The 23,492-nt window shown below is 36.7% G+C and overlaps 1 protein-coding gene across 3 annotated transcripts in view; it reads left to right on the top strand.

Moving 5' to 3' along the window:
- KAT6A (lysine acetyltransferase 6A) overlaps positions 1–23,492 on the top strand; it is a 94,444-nt gene that overhangs the window by 37,617 nt on the left and 33,335 nt on the right. For 2 of the 3 annotated variants that reach the window (XM_019742058.3, XM_074329598.2), the window contains 5 exons: positions 13,529–13,637; positions 17,873–17,988; positions 18,593–18,674; positions 21,012–21,147; positions 22,470–22,786. In XM_019742058.3, coding sequence (XP_019597617.3) covers positions 13,529–13,637; positions 17,873–17,988; positions 18,593–18,674; positions 21,012–21,147; positions 22,470–22,786 — 760 coding nt within the window. The remainder of the gene's footprint in view (positions 1–13,528; positions 13,638–17,872; positions 17,989–18,592; positions 18,675–21,011; positions 21,148–22,469; positions 22,787–23,492) is intronic. The other variant, XM_074329599.2, reaches the window with a different exon arrangement.

The raw sequence follows: 23,492 nt of genomic DNA, 5'->3' as shown, positions 1-23,492 counted from the left end.
TCCTGATCTCTTATTGTGTGTGTGCAGTTTGCACTTGCCAGGGCTTTCCGTGTTGCGCATTATGTCACTGTGTTCTCCACCCTCAGTACATTATCTTTTCTTTTGAAAAGCTACTGGCCGCAGGCTTTAAACTTGTTAAACACTTAAGGCTTTATTTATACTGTAATAAAGGTAATATTGAAGATGAAATAAATTTAAGTTTCAAAGAAATTTTAATTTGATGTGATACGACTTAGGGTATGCGAGTGTGTGGGCGCGTATGCACATGTGTGGTTCTCGGCAGTATTAGCATCCTGTGGAGAAGATACGGTTCTCATAGCTACCCGGAATCATTACATTACTTTCAAAATATCTCTCTGTTCTTCAGGAAGAGAGATATTTTTTCAGTGGACTTTGAAGACAGCTTAGAGAAGTATTGATTTTTAACTATTGATCAGCATTGCACATAGACATTTCTAGAACAGAAGTGATTTCGTTTATTTACTGTCTGTTGAATTAAAGAAGTTAGTATGAGAGCTTGAAATTTGGGGTTCTTATTGGTGAGACTGCTTAAGTCTATGTCCAAAAACAAGGGTTTTGGCTATTAGTGTATGCTTTCTATAAAACTGAAATATTCTACTTAAAAAAAACTTTTAGGCTGTCGTTTAGGAAAGCAATTATTTTGAATAGGTTCATTTGAGCACCTGTAACTATAGTATTTTCATTGCATTTGTTCCTTATCATATGCTACCCTGTACTGTAATGTATTTTTAATGCATATGTACTAGTTTTACCACTAGATTGTAAGACCCAGCAGCAGGGAACTGTTTTGTAACATCTTGTTTTTCTAGTGTCTTACTCAGTGCCCTTATACATAATAGATAGTATGGATAATAGTATGTGGAGATAACTTTGAAGATGAGACTGGTGTGAGGTGAGTTCAGTAGCTGCCTGCCTTCGTCAGCAGGGAGGGCTCCCATAACAGAAGATCAGAGACTGGGTAGATTCAAAAAATGAAGTTTCCTTTCTCACATTTCTGGAGGCTGGAAGTCCATGATCAAGGCGCCAGCCAGGTTTGTTTCTCTGAGGCCTCTCTCCTCGTTTTGCACATGGTCACCTTCTCGCTGTCTCACACGATCTTTTCTTTGGACACCTACACTCCTGAGGTCTCTTCCTCCTCTTACAATGCACCAGATCTGTGTGATTAGGGCCGCATTCTTGTGACCTCACTTAACCCTAATTACTCCTTAAAAGCCCTACCTCCAAATAAGTCACATTGAGGGGTAGGGCTTCAGCATCTGAATTCTGGGGGGACACAGTTCAGCCCATAACTCTGACCTGAGGATAGATGGATATGCCCAGTCATTAAGCTATTAGGTAACATATCAGGCACGATACACTCAGGAAAACCAGACCCCACGAGAGAATGCAGTGTAGGGAATTGGTAGAGCGGAGGTTAGAGAACTAAAAAGCAAAACGGGAACACTGAAGTGACACAGAGGTAATAAATTCTTTAAGCAGCTACCATCTCTAGGGCTGAGGGAACAGAGGAAAAACATTTGGATTATTAGACCCTAGAAGAGTAGAGGAGTGGCCCCGATGAGCTGGGGTTCAGACACTAGGAGGAGGGCCCACTGCCTGGTTGCTTTTAAAAGCTTGGGGAGGGACCCCACAAAGTTGGGATGCAGACCTCGCAAGAGGGTACGTGGCCCTGCTACTGCTGCCGATGAGTGCAGATGACTGTTGCTGCTGAGGAAAAGGACCCGCTCGGGTGACGCTGGTAGGAACAGGAAACAGACTAGAAGGAGCAAGTCTGTTCTTTCGTCATCTTTTACCTCCTAGGCTGCCTCTCGTTCCCTGTTGGTGGGGCCTAATGGGAAGGCAGCTGACAGAGGAGAAATGAAATTGCGTTCTGAGCCAGCGTCACCGGGGGTGAGAACAGCTTCACAGCTGGCACGCAGTACTGGCAGGAGCACAGCCTCTTTACAATTCAGTTTGGCAGCATGTGTCAACAATCTTAGAAATGTGTACACTCTTTGACCCAGCAATTCCAGTTCACGAAATACATCCTAAGGAAAGAATCCAAAAAGTGAGCGAAGATGTATACACAAGGGTGTTTGATTATAGTGTTGAATATAATAAACAATTAGAAGTATAAAATGTTCATTAATCAGGGATTGGTTAAATTATCTTACACATGTAGTGGAATGTTATATACTCATTGGAAAGATGATGTTGATTTGGATTTATCGATGTGGAAATATATTTAACAAAAAAGATTATACACTGTCATAGTATAGACTTATGTATATATATATTTAATGTATATATAGGAAAAGCTGAGAACAATATACATGAAAAGACAGCGCAATGGCAGGTTGAAGAGTACAAGCTCTGCAGCCAGACTGCCTGCAGTTGGTATCTGGGTTCTGCCTCTTTTTATGACTTTGTGTAAATTTGTCTTTCTGGGGATTTGTTTTCTCATCTTGAACATGGCGATAATATACCTAGGGCGGTTGTGAGGTCTTTTCTAAAAGTGTTAATACTGTAAAGCATATAGCAGCGATTTGCATGCTCAGGAGATGTTAGGCATTATAGGGCAGGAAGAGGAAGATTGGGAGAGAATTTTACTATTTTTTTCCCTTTATTATCTGAGTTTTAAAATGATTTTATAAATAGGGTAAACAAAGCTTTTCTTTCAAAACTAAAAGCGTGAAGCCAACAAAATGTAAAAGTATGCTTCCTTCTGGAAATCCTGGAACTTCGGGATGGTCTGTAGGTAGAAACGCATTTCCCACTGCGCCTGGAGGCAGTTGACAGCTGAACCTTGTCTTTGGATAAGCTCCTTATTCCTTGTGGGGGAAATTTCGTTCTTTTTCAGATTTCTGCAGCTGCTCAGGGACTTACATTATTATGGTGCTTCTCACTAGGTTCCCGAGGCCTCCATCTTATTTTCGCTGTAGCTCCTTGGATGGGTTCTCTTTGTTCTGCACAAAACCAAACTTAAGCCCCCTTACTTTTTTTATTACTGAAATATTGCTTGCCTCTGTTTTACACGTGGACTGCAAATTTCAAGATTTTTATTGTAGCATAGAAACAATTTAGAACTGGGTGTTACACAGTTCTTAAAAATCCTTTGACCACCCTACCTCTATGAATTTGTCCCTGGCCACCGCTCCACATTCTAGCCTTGCGCAGTTCTCCACCCGCTCACTCTCTGTTTCTTAGGCAGGACAGTGTTGTCCACCTCGTTTACAGAGTTGCTGATGGACTGTGCTAAAACAAAAGATCTCATTACCCCTTAGGTCCATTTAGGATCCTGCTGTGGCTTCTCTGTTTTTGGTTTTCTTTCTCTTTCCTGATCGTTCTCGAGAGGGGGAAAAGGGGATAAAAGATTGAGTTCTTATTGGTATGAATCTTGCTACTTTTTGAAGGAGGCAGGAGGACCTGTGGTTTTAGTTTTAAATGTGTAAGTTTAAATCCTGCCACATCATATTATTAGTAAATAGTATCACTATTTACCACTAATGGAAACGAACCATTTTCCATCTGTCAAGTGTTGTTTTCTTTCAACACTTTTTAAATTATTTTTTAATCTAATAATAGATTAAATTATTTTATCTATAGTTTGTTTGAGTTGAAGCAGTTTAGAGCATTGGACTTGGAGTCAGAGTATCTACCTGACTCTGAATAACTCTAACCACTTTACTAGTCATGCATGTAGCCTTTGACGATGATTTTTATCTTTGGTAAAGTGAGTATAGAATGATTTTTAAAGACCCCTTCCAGTTCCAAACTATCATGATTCTGATAGTAACAGAACAATACACATCTTATCAGACATGTATTTTATTATTTTTGGTAGGTCTTGAGGAAAATGATGCTATTTGCCAATTTGTTCAAGTGTTACTTATCTTAGACCTTAGTTTGGCCAGAATAATGTCCGCAATTGCAATCTCTTACAAATGTGATGAACATGAAGGTCTTGTTGAATATGTTGGTCCTTCTAAACTGTCACTTTTATGTATTTTTAGTGTAGAAAATATTCTTTTGCTAATGCTCTTGTGCTCAAAGTACCACTAAAGAATTTTTCAAAAGTGGGTAATGTGCAGTGTGGTAAATACGTGTTTTCAAAAAGACTTTTAAAAACCTTAATGTGATCATGTAAATAAGTAACATATAGAAAATCTGTTAGTCCACAGAAAATATAATCACCTTGCCTTTTTTGGGATGTTAAAACAACAAAACAAAAACTTACTCTGACTTGAAAAGTGTCAGTCACTTAACAGAGATAAACTTTGAAGGGTTGTTGTGAAAAGGGATATAGGAAATTAGCATTTATAGGTGCTTCTTATATTTGAGTTACAGTCCTATAACTTTATCTCACTTACTCTTCACAATAACTTCAAAGGTAGGTATGTTGTACCATTTTATACCAAATAAGTTAAGTAACTTGGCCAAAGGGATGCCCTAAGTGGCAGAACTCAGTCTGTCTCTAATCTCTACTGAGCTGATTTCTTAGAGAGATAGATACAGAGGACTTTGAGGAATAGGGTAAAATCATCTGGAGAAAGAGTATAAATTATGCTTTCTGAAGACAAGGGAGTAGGTTGAGAGCAGAGGAAGATAGTGTGAGAAAAGTAGTGTCGTATATCATGGAGGGAATTGCATAACAACCTATAATAGTTGGCAGTTGGTATATGTTATCTAAATTTTGAGCCAGGCAAATAACTGGATAAAAAAATAGTATTTTAGGAGTATTAATGTGATAGCAATGTGTAGGAAAAACATCAAAGCCAGTCCGTATAGAAGGTTACCTATGGTGATAGGACTCTGAATTAGGGGAGAGCCATAGGTATAGAAAAGAAACTGAAATAGAAAGGAAAGGACCGCAAAGGAAAGGAGAGACAGTAAGTAATACCTTGGCAATATCATGTTTGGATGAATGAGGAAAATGACATATCACTGACAAATAGAAAGTGGAACTTTCAAATAAGTGATGAATATGTGAAAGAAAGTAATTTTATAGTGTCTTAGAGTAAAATTTAAATTCAGCAAATAGTGCATACTATCATTTTTGATGTCACCTCTGATTAGGAAGTAGAACATTGTTATGGTATCTTGACACATGATTGCTTTCGCATCTAAATTTACAGTAATCTATATACATGGTAAAAAATGTAAATTGAAATCGATCGTTACTGATATAATTATACCATTAACTTTCTTTCACCAATAATCTTGTTATTGTATCTAATTGTAGAAGTCATTAAATGAACTCATAATAAAAATGAATTAAATTTAGTACCCTTATTAAGGCTTTGTAGTGGCTAATGGATTGTATTGGAGCTGATTAAAATTTACAAGGTTACTTTATTGTAGACTATAAATAATGGAAAGTTGACTCTTTTCAGGCCATTCAAGTTTTCTTTTAATTATATATCTTGTGCAACTGTATACTTTTAAGGAAAAAAATTATTCTAAATATATGTTTAGTAAGAAGCCCTAGAGTGCTTGATAGTACATAGAGTGCTGAAGAATTTAAAGAGATTATTTCCTCCCCTGAAGATGATTGAGTCTTGGAGAGGCTTTGGGTCAGCAACTGATAAACCTATTTGGAGCGAAGCATGATTTTTTTGTATTTTAATTTCAGTAAATGCTTATTTAGTACATACTATGTGTAAGACACAGAGGTCTAGGGCAACGTCTGCTTATCTAGGCATAAATTTCTGGAAATGATGAAGAAAAAAAATGTTGAGTTCTAAACTGTCAAGATTTGAGAGGAGCATGAGTTTACTCAAGGCCATTCATTAGCAGTGACGGAATGAAGAACCGGGTGAAACTGAGAGGAGGGCTTGCCTGACTGGAAAAGAACAACGTATTTTGTTCAGCTGTCTCAACCAAGTACAAACACCTTCCAACAAAGTGTTAGTTTCCTAAGTGAACTTTATGTGCCAATTGTTTCCCCGATGATATTGGAAATAACCAAATTGTGCAAATACTCTCACAAGGCTTTCTTTTGAATTTTTTGGTGTGTAAGTAGGTAATATGAATAGTATTTAATTGTTTTCTAATTATTTTGTATGGATTTTGTTTTATATTCACTGACATGTGTAAGTGCTTTGAAAATGTGAGTACTGCTTTTTATCTTCTCTCTCTCTCTTTTTTAATATTACAGTGCTTACCAAATAGTACTATTTGCAGACTTCCTATGCTTTGGGCAGTATTTTGAAAACCTAGCAATATGTTTTCCTCATGCTCAGTCGTTGGGCACCGTTTGGGTTTCCTTCACTGTACCATGACTGAGAATAAATATTTCAGTTTTCCACTTTTCTAGGCTAATACTTAACTCCTCTTATTCTTTGGGTATTTATTCTGTATAATAAAGCGATTCTTTTAGCTTTATTATGTATATTATAGTACTTTAGCAGTTTTACCAACTAATAAATGATATCAGCTGAAAATTATTTGTTTCAAATTGTGTGAAATAAATATCCATTGAAGAAAGTTAATTTGCAGTTAAATTTACTTGATTATAATTGCAGGAGAAAAAAGGGGCAGGATAACAAATAGCTCGAACCACTAGAATCCAAAGAGGTAGGCAAGGCTGTAGCTTGAAGAAAAGTTAAAAGTAAGGAGTGGGGGTGGCCGGTTAGCTCAGTTGGCTAGAGCTTGACACTAATAACACCAAGGTTGCCAGTTCCATCACCACGGGCCACTGTGAGCTGCGCCCTCCTTAAAAAAAAAAAGTAAGGAAGTGAGGTTAGGTGTGTAGATTTGAGAGGAACTCACGGTAGTTTGTGCAGAGCAACCTGGCTGGCTCAGATACGCAGCAGTCAGAAAGAGGTTTTAGTTTGAGACTGAGTAGTGATTGATTGTTAGATTTTAATTCTTAGACTGCCTTACAACAAAATTGTTAAGGCATAAGGTGAGCTAGTTTTTGTAATTGGATTAAAAGTTAACCAACTTCTATCTTATCTGGATATCTAGAAAATGTCATTATATTTAAGGTAGTCTAAATGATTGGTGTCTAAAAATCCTTTTTTTCATGGTATAAACCTCACATAGTAGAGATCATTGAGCAAAATTTTTACTGTTCTTGTTTTTAAAAATTATTTCCAAAAGCTCAACTCAACGCTGCTCAACTACTTATCAGAGCATCTACTATGGATTTGCCTCAATGCTGCCATCTGGTGGTTATGACGGAGATCTCAGCGTGGTGCTTAAGGCAGCCTACAGCAGCAGACGCCACGAGATACAATCTGAGTGCCTCCTGCCACAGATCTCCCCCTGCTTTTGAGAAATTGAATGGAAGTGGGTTACTGTGGCAGAACTCTTATTTAGTTATTGAGACCGTGAAATTACTTGTGAGATTGCTTTGTAAATAGTAGAGCCTTTATATACTAAAATTATTACTGAGTAGCTCATAGCTTTATCAGGCTCATACCAACTCATTGTTCTTTCTAAGATACTATTATTCTTATTATTTCTAGTTCTGCAGGGTAATTTAACTAATGTACTGAACAACACTTACTGAATGATACTATATGCAGAACGTTCATAACGTTTACATTTAGTGGGGGACAAATACTAAGACACACACAATATGTCAACTACATGAAAAGGATTAGGGGAAAAGATAAAGCAAGGAAGGGGGATATGAATTGTTGTGTTTGGTGAGTTGTTTTGAATGTCAGATGGAATGGCCAAAGAAAGCCTGACTGAGAGGGTGACTTTTGAGTAGAGACGTGAGGGATCTAGGGAAGGAAGAGCGTTACAGATGGGAGGAGAAGCAAATGTGAAGGGGCTGTGATGGGAACATCTGACTTGTGAAGAAAACACAAGCAGAGCAGCTGGAGTAGATGTAAGAGAGAGAGAGCAGCAGAGACAGTCAGAGAGGAGATTGTGTGTCTATGTGGGGGTGCAGATCACCTAGGGTCTTGTAGCCATTTGGCATGTGGTCTGAGAGGGAAGTCATTGGACTGGAGGGGGGGTTTGGGGCAGCCCGGTGCCATGCTCTGATTTAACTTGTAACAGGTTCGCTCTGGCTGCTGTGTTTAATGGTGTGTAAGGTGATTTGCTACAAACTTTTTGTTTGTTTGTTTTATTAGCAGTAGGAACAGATTTACTTTATGTTGATATGAGAGCAGTAAGATAAGGACTAAGCTTGGACAGGTGTAGGGATAGTGATTATATGGCATATTGCTTATCTACACAGATTTTTTTAAATTAAAATTTATTGGGGTGACAATGGTTAGTAAAATTACATAGGTTTCAAGTGTGCAATTCTGTAATATAATACATCATCTATATATTACATTGTGTATTTACCACTCAGAGTCAGTTCTGCTTCCTTCACCATATATTTGACCCCCTTTACCCTCTTCATTGTATTAACAATTGTTCTCACTTAATCTTCTTGATACAAGATAATGAAATCAGCTTGTAAGGTTTTACTTGGAAAATGATATGAATTTCTCTCTTCAGTGTCCTAAAACCACCTTAGTACATTTCAGGTTTAAATTTTACAGTGAACCCAATGTGGTTTTAGCCCTTTTCACTGATTTTCATGGTCATCAATATTTTGGGAATGAGAATGATCCCGAGTTGTACTTTTTTATGCTCTTAACAGTATAGTTAGCCATATTCTAAAATCACACAGTGCTGTTTCATCATAAAGAAAACCTCATAATTATGTTGCCACCTAGACGATTTATTTAAACCACTTTTTTGTTTGTAGCTCATCAACTAAAATGACTAATCCTCAAAATACTATTACTCTGTCCCAGATAGCACTTCAAAACCCTGAAATGATCAAGTAGTTAAAAAGAAATCATAATTGTCAGTAATAGTATTTCTCTGTGGATTCAATATTGTTTTGGTAGCTGAAAAATTGATGATTTTTCTGTTTGGTCCTGTGATGTCAAAGAATAAACATCTTCAGTGTGAAGTGTTTAGGTTAAGGGAATGTGGCTGAGCTGCCGTGTGTCACGGAAAACTGCCTGTTTCTATATAACTTGAGTCTGTTTGCACCAGTGTCTTTATTTGACTTTAAAAAATTGCTTTTCAGCCTGTCTTATTTTCACATTGTAAATATCAGTACTATTTAAACTTAAGTAAAGTTGTCATTACTGGGGATAATCAGCAACTTGTTTCGTGTAATGAGTAGGTGAGGTCTAAGTCTATGGCCATTAGATAAGTACCAGAATAATTGAGTTAAAACTGACTGTCTACACAGCTCCCAGTAACCAGGCAGCCAGTTTGTCTAAATCATTACCCCCCCGCATCCCCCCTTTAATGAGTAGGTTTGAATGACCTCAGTTATTTTGTTTTGGGATAGACAGTACTTAGTAAAATGAAGCCTTGATCATATATAAAAAATTTTGACAAGCAGTAATATTATAGGGAACATACAGGAACGTATAGGGACAGTTTTGCTAAAGATTTCTTAGGTATGATTTTATATAACATTTTTCTGCTAGTAGGAACTTTATTGTCTAGTTCTAGATGATAAAGATGTGTTGAAGACACAAATTACTACAGAGTTTTAATTTTTTAAGACATTTCCTATGCTGAAGAATAACAATAATTTCCTTTTCAGACTTTCTCTTTTCTTCATCCTTGTATGTTTGCTCCCTTAAATACTTTGCTATACTTAATATAATTTAATTATGGTAACTTGGTTTGAATTATGATATTGTTCCTGCTCTGCCCTATTGTTCTTTATTATAAAGTAGGTTTCTCCATCTCCTCCGTGATTGCAGGTTCCATAGCATTCTTTATCTGAGCTCAACTTGTTCCTTTATAACTGGATTGCTGAAGTAATACAATGTACTTTATATGTGAAAGTGGTACCACTAGCCTACCACTAGTAGGTGAAGCTACTGTTTCACATTCTTACCCTAGTTTAAAAAGAGAGTGAGATGGGGACAGACTCAAGAAGAGTTGATAGATACATTCTTTGATTTTCACTGCCTTTAGGATGATTGTTGTTCCTTAGTTAAACACATTCTTCTGACATGAAGTTCTTCGCATCTACTAATATCTCGATCTCTGGGTTTTTCTGCCGGTGGAGGGTGAGGGTCTGGCTGTCATTTATCAATGTTTTCTCTAACACTTTATCCTGGGCACAGTCATTTTTGCTGACTTGAACACATTTATATGATTCTTCTAAAATCACGCTTTCCCAGCTTCTTGATGTTGTCTTCCATGTTACTTCTGTGCTCAACTGGAATGTAAAGTATGAAAGTGGGGCCTTGCCTTTCTCACGACTGCACCCTCAAGTGTCTAGAATAGTGCTTACTAATATTAAAAAAGTTATGCTTACTTGCCATTGGAGTTTTCTTTGTTAGCTAAAACTTTATACTTAGGCAACGCAAACTAGATCGAAAGTTCCTCTGCTGAGAACAGTCTTCAATCCTGCTTTTCCAATTCTTTTACTTCCTACTGGACCTTTATCTCCAGTTCATCAGGATTCCTATGGTACTTCAACTCTTTATCTTTCAGTTTGTCAGCTCCCTTCTGCTCATGATGTCCAGCATCAATTTTGTGGCCAACCATTTTAGAAATAGTCATATTTACATTCTAGTCAACCCTCCCCTTTGGCTTAATTTGTCAGTCTAAGGTTCTCTGATTTTGTCAGTCCAAGGCTTCAGAAGTGTGAAGGAAACCATTTGATTGGAAATACTACAAACTGATTCTTTCTGATCTTAGCTTTGTGGTTAGGGCTGATTTCCATCACTAATTGATTCCCTGTTATCTTCCACATAGAGACTTCCATACTTTTCCTGTTCTCTGTAAATGCCCAAACCCATCTCTATCTACTTCTCTTAAAGCAAGTGACATTGCCTTCTAGTTTATGAAAAGATGGAGGCCATTTTGTAGGCTCTCCGTCAACTTTTCTCTCCTGTATTTTGAACTTATCTCTATGTTAATACATACTTCTCTAATTCTGTCTTGCCTAAAGAATGTGTATCCACTTTCTGTTTTGATAGGAGGGTGTTTTGTTAACGCTGTTCTTGGACCCAGCCAATCTCACCTCTCAGTTTTCTCAGTCAGCTATCACTTTCTCATGTTCTATCTAACCAATCCCTGCCCACTTTTTAGCAGGTGATTTTCTTTCTTTCTTTCTTTCTTTTTTCTTTCAGGAATAAAGAGGCTGTGAGAATTTAGCACCCTCACGTTTTCTCTGTTATCACTCACTATCCCATCTACAGTGTGCGTCTGTGCTATCCACTGCTATGGCCAGTCCCTTCACCCATGCTTTAAAATCATCCTGTTTCCTAAGCCAGTGTGATCCAATAGAACTTTCTGTAATGATGGAATTGCTCTGTATTTGTGCTGTCCAGTAGCCTAACCACTAGCGACATGTGACTATTGAGCACTTGGTATGTAACTAGTGTGACTGGGGAATTAATTTAACTTTTATTTTAAATGTAATTAGCCACACATCATAGTGCCTACTATATTGAACTGTGCAGCTCTAAACCTCACTACATAATATGTTCCTGTTATTTCTTGTTTTGTGAATGTCTGACCGTGTATGTCTTCTCTTCCATATTTAAATAGGTTTTACTTTCTTATCTTAAATACCTCAAACATGTCAAAATTCTTTCCATTTCTTTTTGGCTGTCTCATGTCTGCTGTCTGTCCCTTCATGGCAGTTTGTTGGTTCCTCGACTTTAGCTCTTATTCTGTCACTGAAAACGGTGCTTTTTTACTGAGGTCTCCAACTATTTCTCACTTGTGGAATCCACCAATACTTGATCTTCCAACATTGATTGTTGATTGCTCTCTGCTTCTTGAAATTCTTGGTTCTGTTTTTGCTCAGACGTGGTCTTTTCTGGTTCCTTTTACCCCTTTGGTGCTTCTCAATGTTGATATTCTTCTATCTCAGACTTCATCTCATTTTTCCACTCTCCTCCCTTTAACTCTCTACTGTATTCTACCCACTCCACCTTTTCACTGGGTGCTATCAGGTATTATGTGCATGTTGATGTGTTTAAAATCCATCTATAGCCTGTTCTCTTTCCTAAGTTCAAAACTCAATGTCCAAATCATCTTGGCAGAATGTTCCAAAACTACTACAGTCCTACTCCATAGATGCTCATTAATTTAAATTTAACTTTCAAGTTAAAATATGCATACAGGAAAGTACACAGATTGTGAGTCTGTACCTTAATTATCACATAATTAACATGTATAAAACCACCATCCAGGTCAACAAAAAGAATATTAGCAGCATCTCAGAAGTCCCTTTCCAATTCAATACCTCTTCCTTTCTCCCTAAAGGTAACCACTATTCTGACTTATGACAATATATAGAAATTTTTGAATTTTACATAAACAAAATGATATACTGTACATTATTTGCGCCTTTTCTTTCATTCAGTTGTTTGTGATGCACATCCGTTATCGTTGCCTGTAATTTGTTTGTTTTCATTACTTCAGTAGTCTACTGTATGGCGATAGCACATGTTAGCTCTGCAACCATTGCTAGTTATTTGGGAAATTTTTTAGTAAATTTTATTATGAATAATGCTACTGTGATCATTTTTGTTTGTGTTTTATTGTTTATGTGTATTTGAACTTGGTTTGGGTATATAGCTAGGTGTGGAAGTGCTGGATCACATGGTATTGCCTATGTTTAATTTTAGCAGATAATGTCAAATAGTTTTCAGAGTGGTTTTTTTCTATTTAAATGTCTGTTAGCCATTTAAGAGAGTTCCTGTTCTACTGTCTTAGCCACACTTTCTGTTGCTGATCTTCATAATTTTAGCCCCTCTTAAAGCTCTACTTCCTTGATGGCTAATGAGGTTGAGCATCTTTTCTTGTGTTTATTGGCTCTTTATATATTATTTGTGTTTTTCTGTTGTGAATTATCAATTGACATGTTCTACCTACTTCTCTACTGCGTTGTCTGTGTTTTCCTTACTGATAGGTGAGGGTTCTTTAAATATTCTGGATATGAGCCATTTGTTAGTTAAATATGTTGTTAATATCTTTTATTCTGTGGCTTGCCTTTTCACTTCTTTAATGGTGTCTAAGTCTTCCATCTTCCTTACTGTCCTCCCCGCCCCCAATTAATTAGCCGCCAGATCCTACCAGTTCTGTCTGTCAAATATCTCTTATCTCTCTTCTCCATTCTTTTTGTGAGGGCCTCAATGCAGACCCTCATTACTCATGGCCTGGATTATAGAGCTATGCCTGTTAAGGGCTGATACTGTGATTTCTTGCACTTAATTCAGTGAAGTTTTCAATCTTAGGGGAAAGATTTGCTTTGTTCAATCCATGTTGTATCATTTAGTTTCAAAGTGACCAACTTAATTGGGATATGATTTTTTTTTGGGCCGAGGTTGTCACTACAAGGACCAGTTTGTAAAAACTCACCTACTTAGGTCGGAGATTTAGGAGAGTGATGTAATTGCCCTATTTAGTTATATGTAACTACATATAACTTTCGTAGGAATTTAAAACTAATTTTAATGTCTTTATATTAATATTAAAAAATAGTACCAGTGCCTGAGCGAATTGTGCTTGTTTTTTACAGCCGGTTGCTGAACCCATCCCCATCTGTAGTTTCTGTCTTGGTACAAAAGAACAAAATCGGGAAAAGAAGCCGGAGGAACTCATCTCCTGTGCTGACTGTGGAAACAGTGGTACGTGACCCCTCTGTGTTTTCTGACGTGTGCTGTCAGGCAAGAAGGAAGTACGGTTAACTGAGTTTGTACCCTTGATCCTTATCAAAGTCATATTTTAATTTGATTCTGGTTTTAGGTAACTTAGATGAGCTTCTAGACAAGGGAGGAATTTAAATGTATAGGTGAAATGTTTTTAAGTCAAACCAGGTCTTAGGCTTTTTTAATAAAAAGTTTTCCATAGACTTATTTTTTTCCTGTTGATCTTTATATTTCACTATCAAACATCTGTTCAAATCACAGCAATCAGTCTGAAGTTATTGCTGGTTTCTTTAATAATCACTACTTATCTTTCTTGATTTATGCCTCCAGCTTTATGAATAGAACCAGTATGGTTCTATTCTTGGTAGAAACTTACATGTCACATTGGGAAAGGGAGTGTTGACACTGCAGTTTAGTGAGCTGTGTGAAATTCTGAGCTCTGAAAAAATTTGCAAAGAGTCTCCCAGTTTGTCAATTCCAGAGATATTCTTGGTCTACATTTTAACAACTTACAAGGCTTTGCAGGAAGGTCTTAGTAAACCTACATTATCTTTGATCATTGGCTGAGTTTTCAGTGTTTTCTATCAGTAACAATCAGGATATATTCCAGAAATCAGAAAATACACCAGATACTTCAAGAGGAAAGGAGTTTAGTATTATATTCGGGTATTTGTGAAATTGTTGGAAGAGCTAAAGAGGCAAGCTCTACAGGGCTTTAAGGACTAATTCCTGGGACATTGCAGAACTGAGCCACCAGGGAGTCACTATACCTGCCTCCACAGTGGGAGGCTCCTGTGGATCCCCTGAGCTCTGTAGTTGGAAACTGAAACGCTGAATTTGGCCGTCATCACAACAGCCTCTGGGTAGCCATGAAGGTGAAGAGTGGACACTGGCATTTTCATGACTTTTCTTGTCATTAAAAAGCAGTCAATGCAAGGAGGAAGATGGTCTTTGCTTCATTTCTGCTTTTCAAAAATCACTCAAACAGGGCCGGCCCGGTGGCTCAGGCGGTTGGAGCTCCATGCTCCTGACTCCGAAGGCTGCCAGTTCGATTCCCACATGGGCCAGTGGGCTCTCAACCACAAGGTTGCCGGTTCAATTCCTCGAGTCCCGCAAGGGATGGTGGGCTCCACCCCCTGTAACTAAGATTGAACACGGCACCTTGAGCTGAGCTGCCGCTGAGCTCCTGGATGGCTGTTAGTTGGAGCGCGGGCTCTCAACCACAAGGTTGCTGGTTCGACTCTCGCATAGTATGGTGGGTTGCGCCCCCTGCAACTAGCAACGGCAACGGCAACTGGACCTGGAGCTGAGCTGCGCCCTCCACAACTAAGACTGAAAGGACAACAACTTGAAGCTGAATGGCACCCTCCACAACTAAGATTAAAAAGCCAACGACTTGGAAAAAGTCCTGGAAGTACACACTGTTCCCCAATAAAGTCCTGTTCCCCTCCCCCAATAAAATCTTAAAAAAAAAAATCACTCAAACATATCAAGGTGTTAGAACTTGACTCATATCTAGAGCCTAGGTGCAAAGGAATCTAGGAAATAGTTTTTAGCTTTTCGGGTTTTATGTATAGAATGCATTAGAAGAAGGTGGGAAGAAATCTTGTGTAGTAGGTGACCATGTCCAGCATAATATCACAAACCAAAATGAACTGTCGATGGATTTCACAGTTAAATATAAACCATAAAATTATAAAAGATAAAATATAGTGACATGTCATACAATGCGTTGATTGCCAAACTATTTTAGTAATAGCATCCTTAAGAAATCTTATGGGAACCCAAATATATAAAGCAGGTAAAAATGAACCTGTTCTAGGTGAGGTGGGAATGAAGTGGGGTTAGGGGGAGGGCTGTGTCATAGGCCTGCTTTCTAAGAAGCATTATACGCGTATTTGAGGTGATGTCTGAATTTCTGTAAGATAGGGAAGAATGCAATTTGAAAACTTACCATAGAAGGAACTTTTACATAACTAGTAGAATAAATAACTATATTAGTTATCTATTGCTGTAGAAAAAATTTCAAAACTTAGCAGCTAAAAGCAACAGCAAACATTTTTTATTTCATGTTGTTTCTGTGGGTCAGGAATTTGGGAGTGGCTTACCTGGGTGGTTTTCACTTGGGATTTTTCATGAGGTTGCAATCAAGATTTCATCTGGTGCTTCAGTCATCTGAAGGCTTCCATGATGAATCACTTAACTGGCAAATTAATGCTGCCAATTGACAGGAGGTCTCAGTTCTTTGCCTTGTGGACCCTCTTGATTGGGCTGTATGTGTGTCCACAACGTGGCAGCTGGATTCTCCCAAGCAGGTATCCGAGAGAGAGCAAAGTAGAATCTGCAGTATCTTTTATAACCTAGCCTTAGAAGTCACACTGTCATTTCAGTAGTACTCTATTGGTTACACAGATCAGCCATATTCAGTGTGGGAGTGAACTATATAAGGGTGTGAATTGGTAATCTTACCGGGAGGCAAGGATGATTGGCGGGCAGCTTGGAGCCTGCCTATCATAATCAAGAAAGAAAAGATGGACATAGTCAAACATATGACATTTTTTATTTTCCAAATTGAGAAGTAAACTACCCCTCCTCCCCAAAAATGCAAGAATTGTTTGAGGAAAAAAATTACATTAAATATGGCAAAGGCTCAAAAGCTATAAAGTATAAAGATCATGTTTACATTTCTAAGCATAAAATCCAAGGGTGAGAGCCCATGAACAGGCAGTTTATATGAGAGAAAGTTAGTAGTTGAGCATATATTAATGTTTTACCCAAATAATAATAGGAATGCACACTAAAGCAGCAGTGAAGTGTCATTTCATAGCCGTTGTAATACTAAAACTTCAAAGATAAGAGACCCAAACCTAGAGCTGATAAAATTGTGGTAAAACATTTGTACTTCGCTTGTGGCACTGGGTATATCATAGGGTTTGGAACAGGTTTTGACAGTGCATGTCTTTCTCTTAAGCAAGAAAAACGTTCATTTCATTTCACTCACCAACCCCACTTTCAGGAATTTATTGTAAGGAATTAATTTAAAAGAAGGAAAGAATCTATAAACATGAAATAATTTATTTTAGTATTCTAACTATTATGGGTAATAGTCTAAGTATTTAACAATAAGGAAATGGTCAGGTAGGTTATATTGTATCGACACGGAATATAATCATTTTAAGGAATAGAAATATAAAGTTTACTTGGTTAAAATTATGAAGAAAAGCAAAACAAAACTGTATATACCCTGTAGTTAAGAGTATGCAAGAACTTTTAGCTAGTTTCGAAAAGGGAAAATAGAGCATGAAAATGGCTCTTCTAGGATGATGAGATTATGTGAGATTTTTATACCTCTTCTCCCATTTTTCTTTAATGTTAGTGATATTTTGATGATAAACTTCTTACCACCTCCTAAAAGAGATAATTATTTAGGAATAGCTTTCCTAAGAAGAGAAAATACTTTAACCAGCCCGTTTTCTCAACAAAGAAAAATAAACATAACAGAATTTTAGAGAAAAGGGACAAATCCTTTCAGACAGTTGAGGGCAAATTGACTACTCTAAAGTTTTGAGAATCAAACTGCTACTAACTCTTGGAAAAGGAAACAGTTTTTTCTGTTACTGCTAATTCTGATCACAACAGAAATATTGCTTAAGTTTTAGTTTTAGCTTGAGTGCCTTAAGCCATAAGCAAATAACTCACTTTAAATTACGAGATTTTTGTTATATATTTTTTAGTTATAGGTAACACATATTACTATTTAAAGAAATTGAGAGCATAGGAGGGTGTAATGTGAAATATAAAATCTTTCTCCTTCCAAAGGTTTATAGCTCCATATCCTAGGATGTTACAATTGTAAACTGTTTTGGAGTATTCTTCCAGAAATGGCCTGAGCATATTATATATTCATATATACACACGCATGTGCATACACATAATGCTTTAATGCAGGCTTAATAAAAGTTTGGAGTTTGTCAAGTTTTTTACAACCAAGTTTGTGGTTGTAAATAGAATGTGGTTGTATACTAAATTCTATTTAGCGTTAATAAAACTGAATTGAAGTATAAGTCTTGATGAGATGTGTATGGCAAGCTCAGGAGCATCTTGTTTCCTTTAATACATATTTTAAGGTAATTGCCTTTTTCTACATTATTCCTTTAATACAATTACAGAATGATTCTTGATTGTTTCATTTGTGAATTTTCCCCTCTTACTAGGTCATCCATCCTGTTTAAAGTTTTCCCCCGAACTAACGGTTAGAGTGAAGGCCTTACGGTGGCAATGCATCGAGTGTAAAACCTGCAGCTCCTGTCGAGATCAAGGCAAAAATGCAGTGAGTATCTTCACCTTCCAATGTGAATATTTCACTTGGAAGTAAAATGTACAAGTGGCATTTCCCTCTACGTATGGTTGGTCAATTTTTAGTCACTTGGTCCAGCAGAATTTAGAACAGTAGCCTCTTTGAGTTACATATTAATAATTTAGTATTCTGGTTCATTGAGACTTGGATTATTTCTAGGTAGTTCTACAGCACCTTAATATGAATTTGCGGAGACTAAGCTATTTTAAAGGAACTCAAAAATTTGAGTAGTATGGAGGCGTTCATTTAGAAATGGTCAGTTAGTATGTTATTACTAACTGATAGTAGTATATCATCCTTTTCTTGTTATTAAAACAGATTAAAGTTAGCTTATATTTAGTTACTGGATAAATTTGAAAGTAATGAAACTAATTCTTTATTAAAGATTGGGTGAAGCAAAACTTTTTGCTAACTCAGGCTCCGTTTAGTCAATTAATACAAATTAAGGAAACTTACTGTTATAATAACTAGATATCTCCTTTATGAGATCGTTGAAATTTCCTAGGTTTTATGAAGTCATGATCCGATATGTTTCTGTTTCGTAAGGTTAAGCGGAACTGTCCTTTGTCTTTCTTAGGATAACATGCTCTTTTGTGATTCCTGTGACCGAGGTTTTCACATGGAGTGTTGTGACCCACCACTCACCCGGATGCCAAAAGGTGAGAAATACTTTCTGAAATCACACTGGCAATATAAAGGGGTATATTAGTGAAAGCACTTTTTATCTCCTTTTTAAAATGAAAGAGTAATTTGCATCTTTTATTTGGGGTTGTATAAGTAGGAAGAGAGCTGTCACTTTGAAAAGAGGGGACAGTCTTTCTGTCTAGGCGTCTTAACATTCTTATGTGCTATGGATTTATTATTATTTTCCTCTATTTTCAATATTTAAGTATCTATGGAGGGTGAAGTGGTTCTTTTATATTAATATATATTTGCCAGGCCTATAGCTAGAGGACAAAATGCTTGCCTTATAATATTTTGAAATATCTCTTTCTTTAAAGGAAGAAATGTTGATTATATCACTGCTCATCACTTTTGAGGGGCCTAGAGCTATTAGAGTCTCTGGTTTATTCAAAACTTAAAAAATAAAACTTTTTGCAAACAAGTAAGTGCCCAAATCATAACAGTACAGCTTAATGTTGTTCTGTTCTTTTGACTCCTATTGCTTGAACGGTACTTAGTTGGGATATAATTGCCTATAGTTTGGACTTCCATCTTATCATATGCTTATAGTTTCTTTAAAAAATCCAGTTAGTGCCCCTGCTTTGTCTTATCACAGATTCCATTCTGAGCTCTGATTTTGTGATTTATACATTTCTTAAGTAAAATGCTTGTAGGATTTTTGATAATGTCAGCTTGGAGAAAGTTTTCCTGTTGATGGAAAGAGACTCAACCTTAGGTATGGCCAGGTTATTCCACGTTAGGATCTTACTTAAGTCCCTCTTACACCACTCTGCTGATTGTTACCTTTTGAAAAGTCTTAAATTTATATGTATTGGTAGAAGAAATAACCCCTTTTCTGTCTTTTCCATTTACTTGAAATCTAGGCAAAAGACCTTCTGAGAATCCTTCAGAATAAGAAAAATTTTCTTAAAACTTCATTCCTGTGTATTTAATGCCTACAAAAGAAGTTTTTTAGCAGCTTAAAGCAGGAAACATTTTCTTTTGAAATAATTTCAGACTTTTAGAAAAGTGAAAAATAATAGCGTTCTCATTGTACTCTTTACCCAGCTTCCCTTATCTTAACATCTTACAAAACCACAGTACAATTACTGAAACCAAGAAACTAATATTGATATGATACAGTTAACTGATCTACACACCTTATTTGAATTTCTGGTCCAGAATCCAATTTCAGAATCTCAGAGTACATTTAGTTGTCATAGTTCTTTAGTCTCTCCCTGTTGGTTTTAATTCATCAGACTTTGTCTTTCTCCACCATGACACTTTTGAAGAAGATGTAGTGGTCAGTTATTTTGTAGAAAGTCCTTCAATTTGGGTTTGTCTCTTCCTTTATCATGATTAGATTAACGCGTTGCGTACGGCGGGGTTTAAATCCCTCATGAAGATTCTCGTGATCCGTACGCAACGTGTTAAGGTTATGAAGTTTGACAGGAGTACCATTGAAGTGATATTGTGCCCTTGCCAGTGCACGAAAACGGGTGTATTACACTGGTATGTCTTATTACCAGTAATGTTAACTTTGATCACTTGATTACAGTGGAGAAAACTGACAGACACCTTAAAGTTAGTGTTTTTCTGCTTTGCCCACCAACTTGAGCATCCATATGTGACTTACATGCACCAATTTTTACTATGGTATTTGCATAATGATGATTTTTCTATGTTCATCATTCTACGTTTATTAGTTGGAATTCTTCTGTAAGTGAGAGCTATCCTTTGCTCCCATTTACTTGTTTATTTAATTATTTATATCATTATGGACTCACCACATTTATTTTATTTTATGGGTTATAATCCACTGCTATGATTATTTCTTTTTTTGCTCAGATTGATCTAGATTTGACTATTGGGAACTCCTTCAAGTTGGCTCCTGTGTCCTTTTGAAATGCCTTTATCATCTTTTGAGCACTTCTTTATTTTTTGGCATCACAAGATATTCCAGGTTATCTTCTCTTTTCCCTTCCTCTGTCCTGGAATCAGCCATTACTCTATGGAAACCTGGTTTCTTTTTTTGTAGGGTGGTAATTAGAAACCAAAATCTGAGTGCTAGGTATAGAGCAGGGATTTTTAACTGAGGATCAGTGGACCTCAACCATGTGTGGGCTTCAGGATATTTGTGAGTCTCTTCCAATTGTTTGTAGAATTTTGTGTGCATATGTTTTCATGTTTATGTTTCTTGGGGGCTTGAATCAGATTTTCAAATGAGAGTCCTTGACCTGAAAGAGGTGAAGAACTGCTGGCTTAGAGTATATGAACTCTTTCAGTGTATTTAAATCTATTGTGCTTTTACGTGGAATGTTCTTTCTTTATAGGCATGTGGATATGTCAAATATGTCGACCTAGGAAAAAAGGACGAAAACTTCTACAAAAGAAGGCGGCACAGATAAAACGGCGCTATGCTAATCCAATAGGACGTCCAAAAAACAGGTTAAAGAAACAAAACACGGTGTAAGTTGTACTTGTGGCAAGGTGAGGGGAGAAAAGGATAGGGCCTTCTCTATAGTGTAGGATTCACTTGTTTGCTTTATGAAAAAAATTTCAATTGTTGAAACTGGTACTTTTATGTAATAATAATGGCTAACATTATTGAATCCTCATTGAAGTGCAAAGGCACTATTCTAAGTGCTTTACATGTGTTAAATCATTTAATACTCCCAACAACCCAGTGAAATAGGTACTGTTACTGTCATTTTTCAAAGGTGGAAACGAGAGCATAGAGAGATTAACTTGCATAAGTTTATATAGTGAATGTTGAGCTGGGATTAAAACCCAAGTAGTCTGGCACCAATGCCTGACTCTTAACTATTGCCTTACATAAAAAACGCAAAAGAAAACATTATGTTATTGTAGTATTTCACAGATTTTTCTCCTGATACTAGCTAGTCTCAGTAGTTTATTTCTATTAAATGTACAAATCACTGGATAGCTTCTATTGAGGTCAGAAGTGCCATTTTTATGTCCTGATGTAAAATAATGTGAGTTTTTCATCTGTTAGCAGAAATCAGGATATAATTATCTTTTGTGGACTAGGAAACTGGGCGATGGCTGGAGGAGGTGGGGCAAGATTCAGTAGCTAATTCTTTTTTTTTTTCCTTAATATCTCTAAGGTAATTCACTTTTGATGATATGTAAAATATCTTTAGGCCCATAAACCTCTCTTTATTCTCAAAAATTTTACCCACCACTTAAGACTATCTCAAAGGTGATGTAACTTAAACGAACGGACAATAGGAGATTGAAATATATAGAACGAGGATTATAGTTCATGTTTTAAATCTTAAATCAAGTTTTAATATTCCTATAAAATGATCTTTTGATTCCTCACTTTCAGAGAGTAACCCATCCTTGTGTTTAAAGGTAAAAGTACAAGTCTGAGTTGGTGCAGAGATCATAGGACTTTATACCTGGAAGTATCTTACTTGTTCTCTGGTCCAACTCTCATTTTACAGATGAAGACACTGATGTTTAGAGAGAATGTGATTTGTCCAAGATGTACAGCTAGTAAGTGGCAGAATTATGACTCAAACATGCCTTCTGACTCCTGGTCTAGGATTCTTTTCACTAGAAAATAATTAGGCTTCTCGGAAAATAAGATGTTTTTAATAATAATATTCTTAATCATATAATATTTATAGTTCATGGACTATTCTTAACAATACAGATTTTTTTAATTAAGCTGTAGGTTATTTACTGATTATGTTATATATTAAATAGAAGCCTTATAAAGACTTATTTTTAATAGTTACCCTTTTCCCTGTTTGATTCTTTAGGTCAAAAAGTCCCTTCAGCAAAGTTCGAACTGGCCCTGGACGGGGTCGGAAACGTAAAATCACTATCTCCAGCCAATCAGCGTCATCATCAGAAGAAGGCTATTTAGAACGAATAGATGGCTTGGACTTCTGCCGAGATAGCAGTGTCCCCTTGAAGTTCAACAAGAAAACCAAAGGGCTCATTGATGGCCTTACCAAATTCTTCACCCCTTCCCCTGATGGGCGGAAACCTCGAGGGGAAGTGGTAGACTACTCTGAGCAATATAGAATCAGGAAAAAGGGCAACAGAAAATCAAGCACTTCAGATTGGCCCACAGGTAAAAGTTTGTTCATTGAGAAACAGAAAGTATTCCAAAAGTGTGTTATTTGGAATAACACTAGTTATCTGGAATAGATTTATATTTCTTTATTGAAAATTGGTTATGGAATATAAGAATGTATTAAAGATACATATTTAATGATACTAAGATGATAACTATGACAAGAATTTAGATGCTATACATGAAGTTGCAGAATGGACAAGTAAGAACTCTGAGACAAAAGGTGTTTTGTTATTGTTGTGGTTGTTGTTAGAATCACAAAGAATCTGCCTACAGAAATTTGGGCTATAATCTTGATCAAGGATAACTACATTTCATACATTACAAAATAAATCATGTCATGGGCATCATGATGCTGGCTTTATTCCGGACAGAAATTGGAAGGAACACTGTTGACCTAAGCGTAAGGAAGAGACAAAAATATATCCAAATATGATGAGGTCATTGAGTTTTCTACTTCAAATCTGGCAAATACAGCTATAATTTTTCATGGATTACACTTAGAGAGAGAGAGAACCGTAGCGTCAGGCCATTTGCTTATGTATCAGGCTGAGTTCCCTAGTTTTCAAAGTAGAAAACTTCTGTGCAGAAGACTTCGTACTGTAGCGGTTGATTCAGGTCAGAGGAGAAAAGTTTGATTAGCTATCCAAATTATTAAAGCTTAAACTAGCCTTATTGCTCTTGAGTGCTTTTGAGTTTAGAG

Source organism: Rhinolophus sinicus, chromosome 16, assembly GCF_057876585.1.
Source record: "Rhinolophus sinicus isolate RSI-liver-muscle chromosome 16, RSI-T2T, whole genome shotgun sequence".
Classification (NCBI taxonomy): domain Eukaryota; kingdom Metazoa; phylum Chordata; class Mammalia; order Chiroptera; family Rhinolophidae; genus Rhinolophus; species Rhinolophus sinicus.
This window is presented reverse-complemented; position numbering and strand designations above follow the sequence as displayed.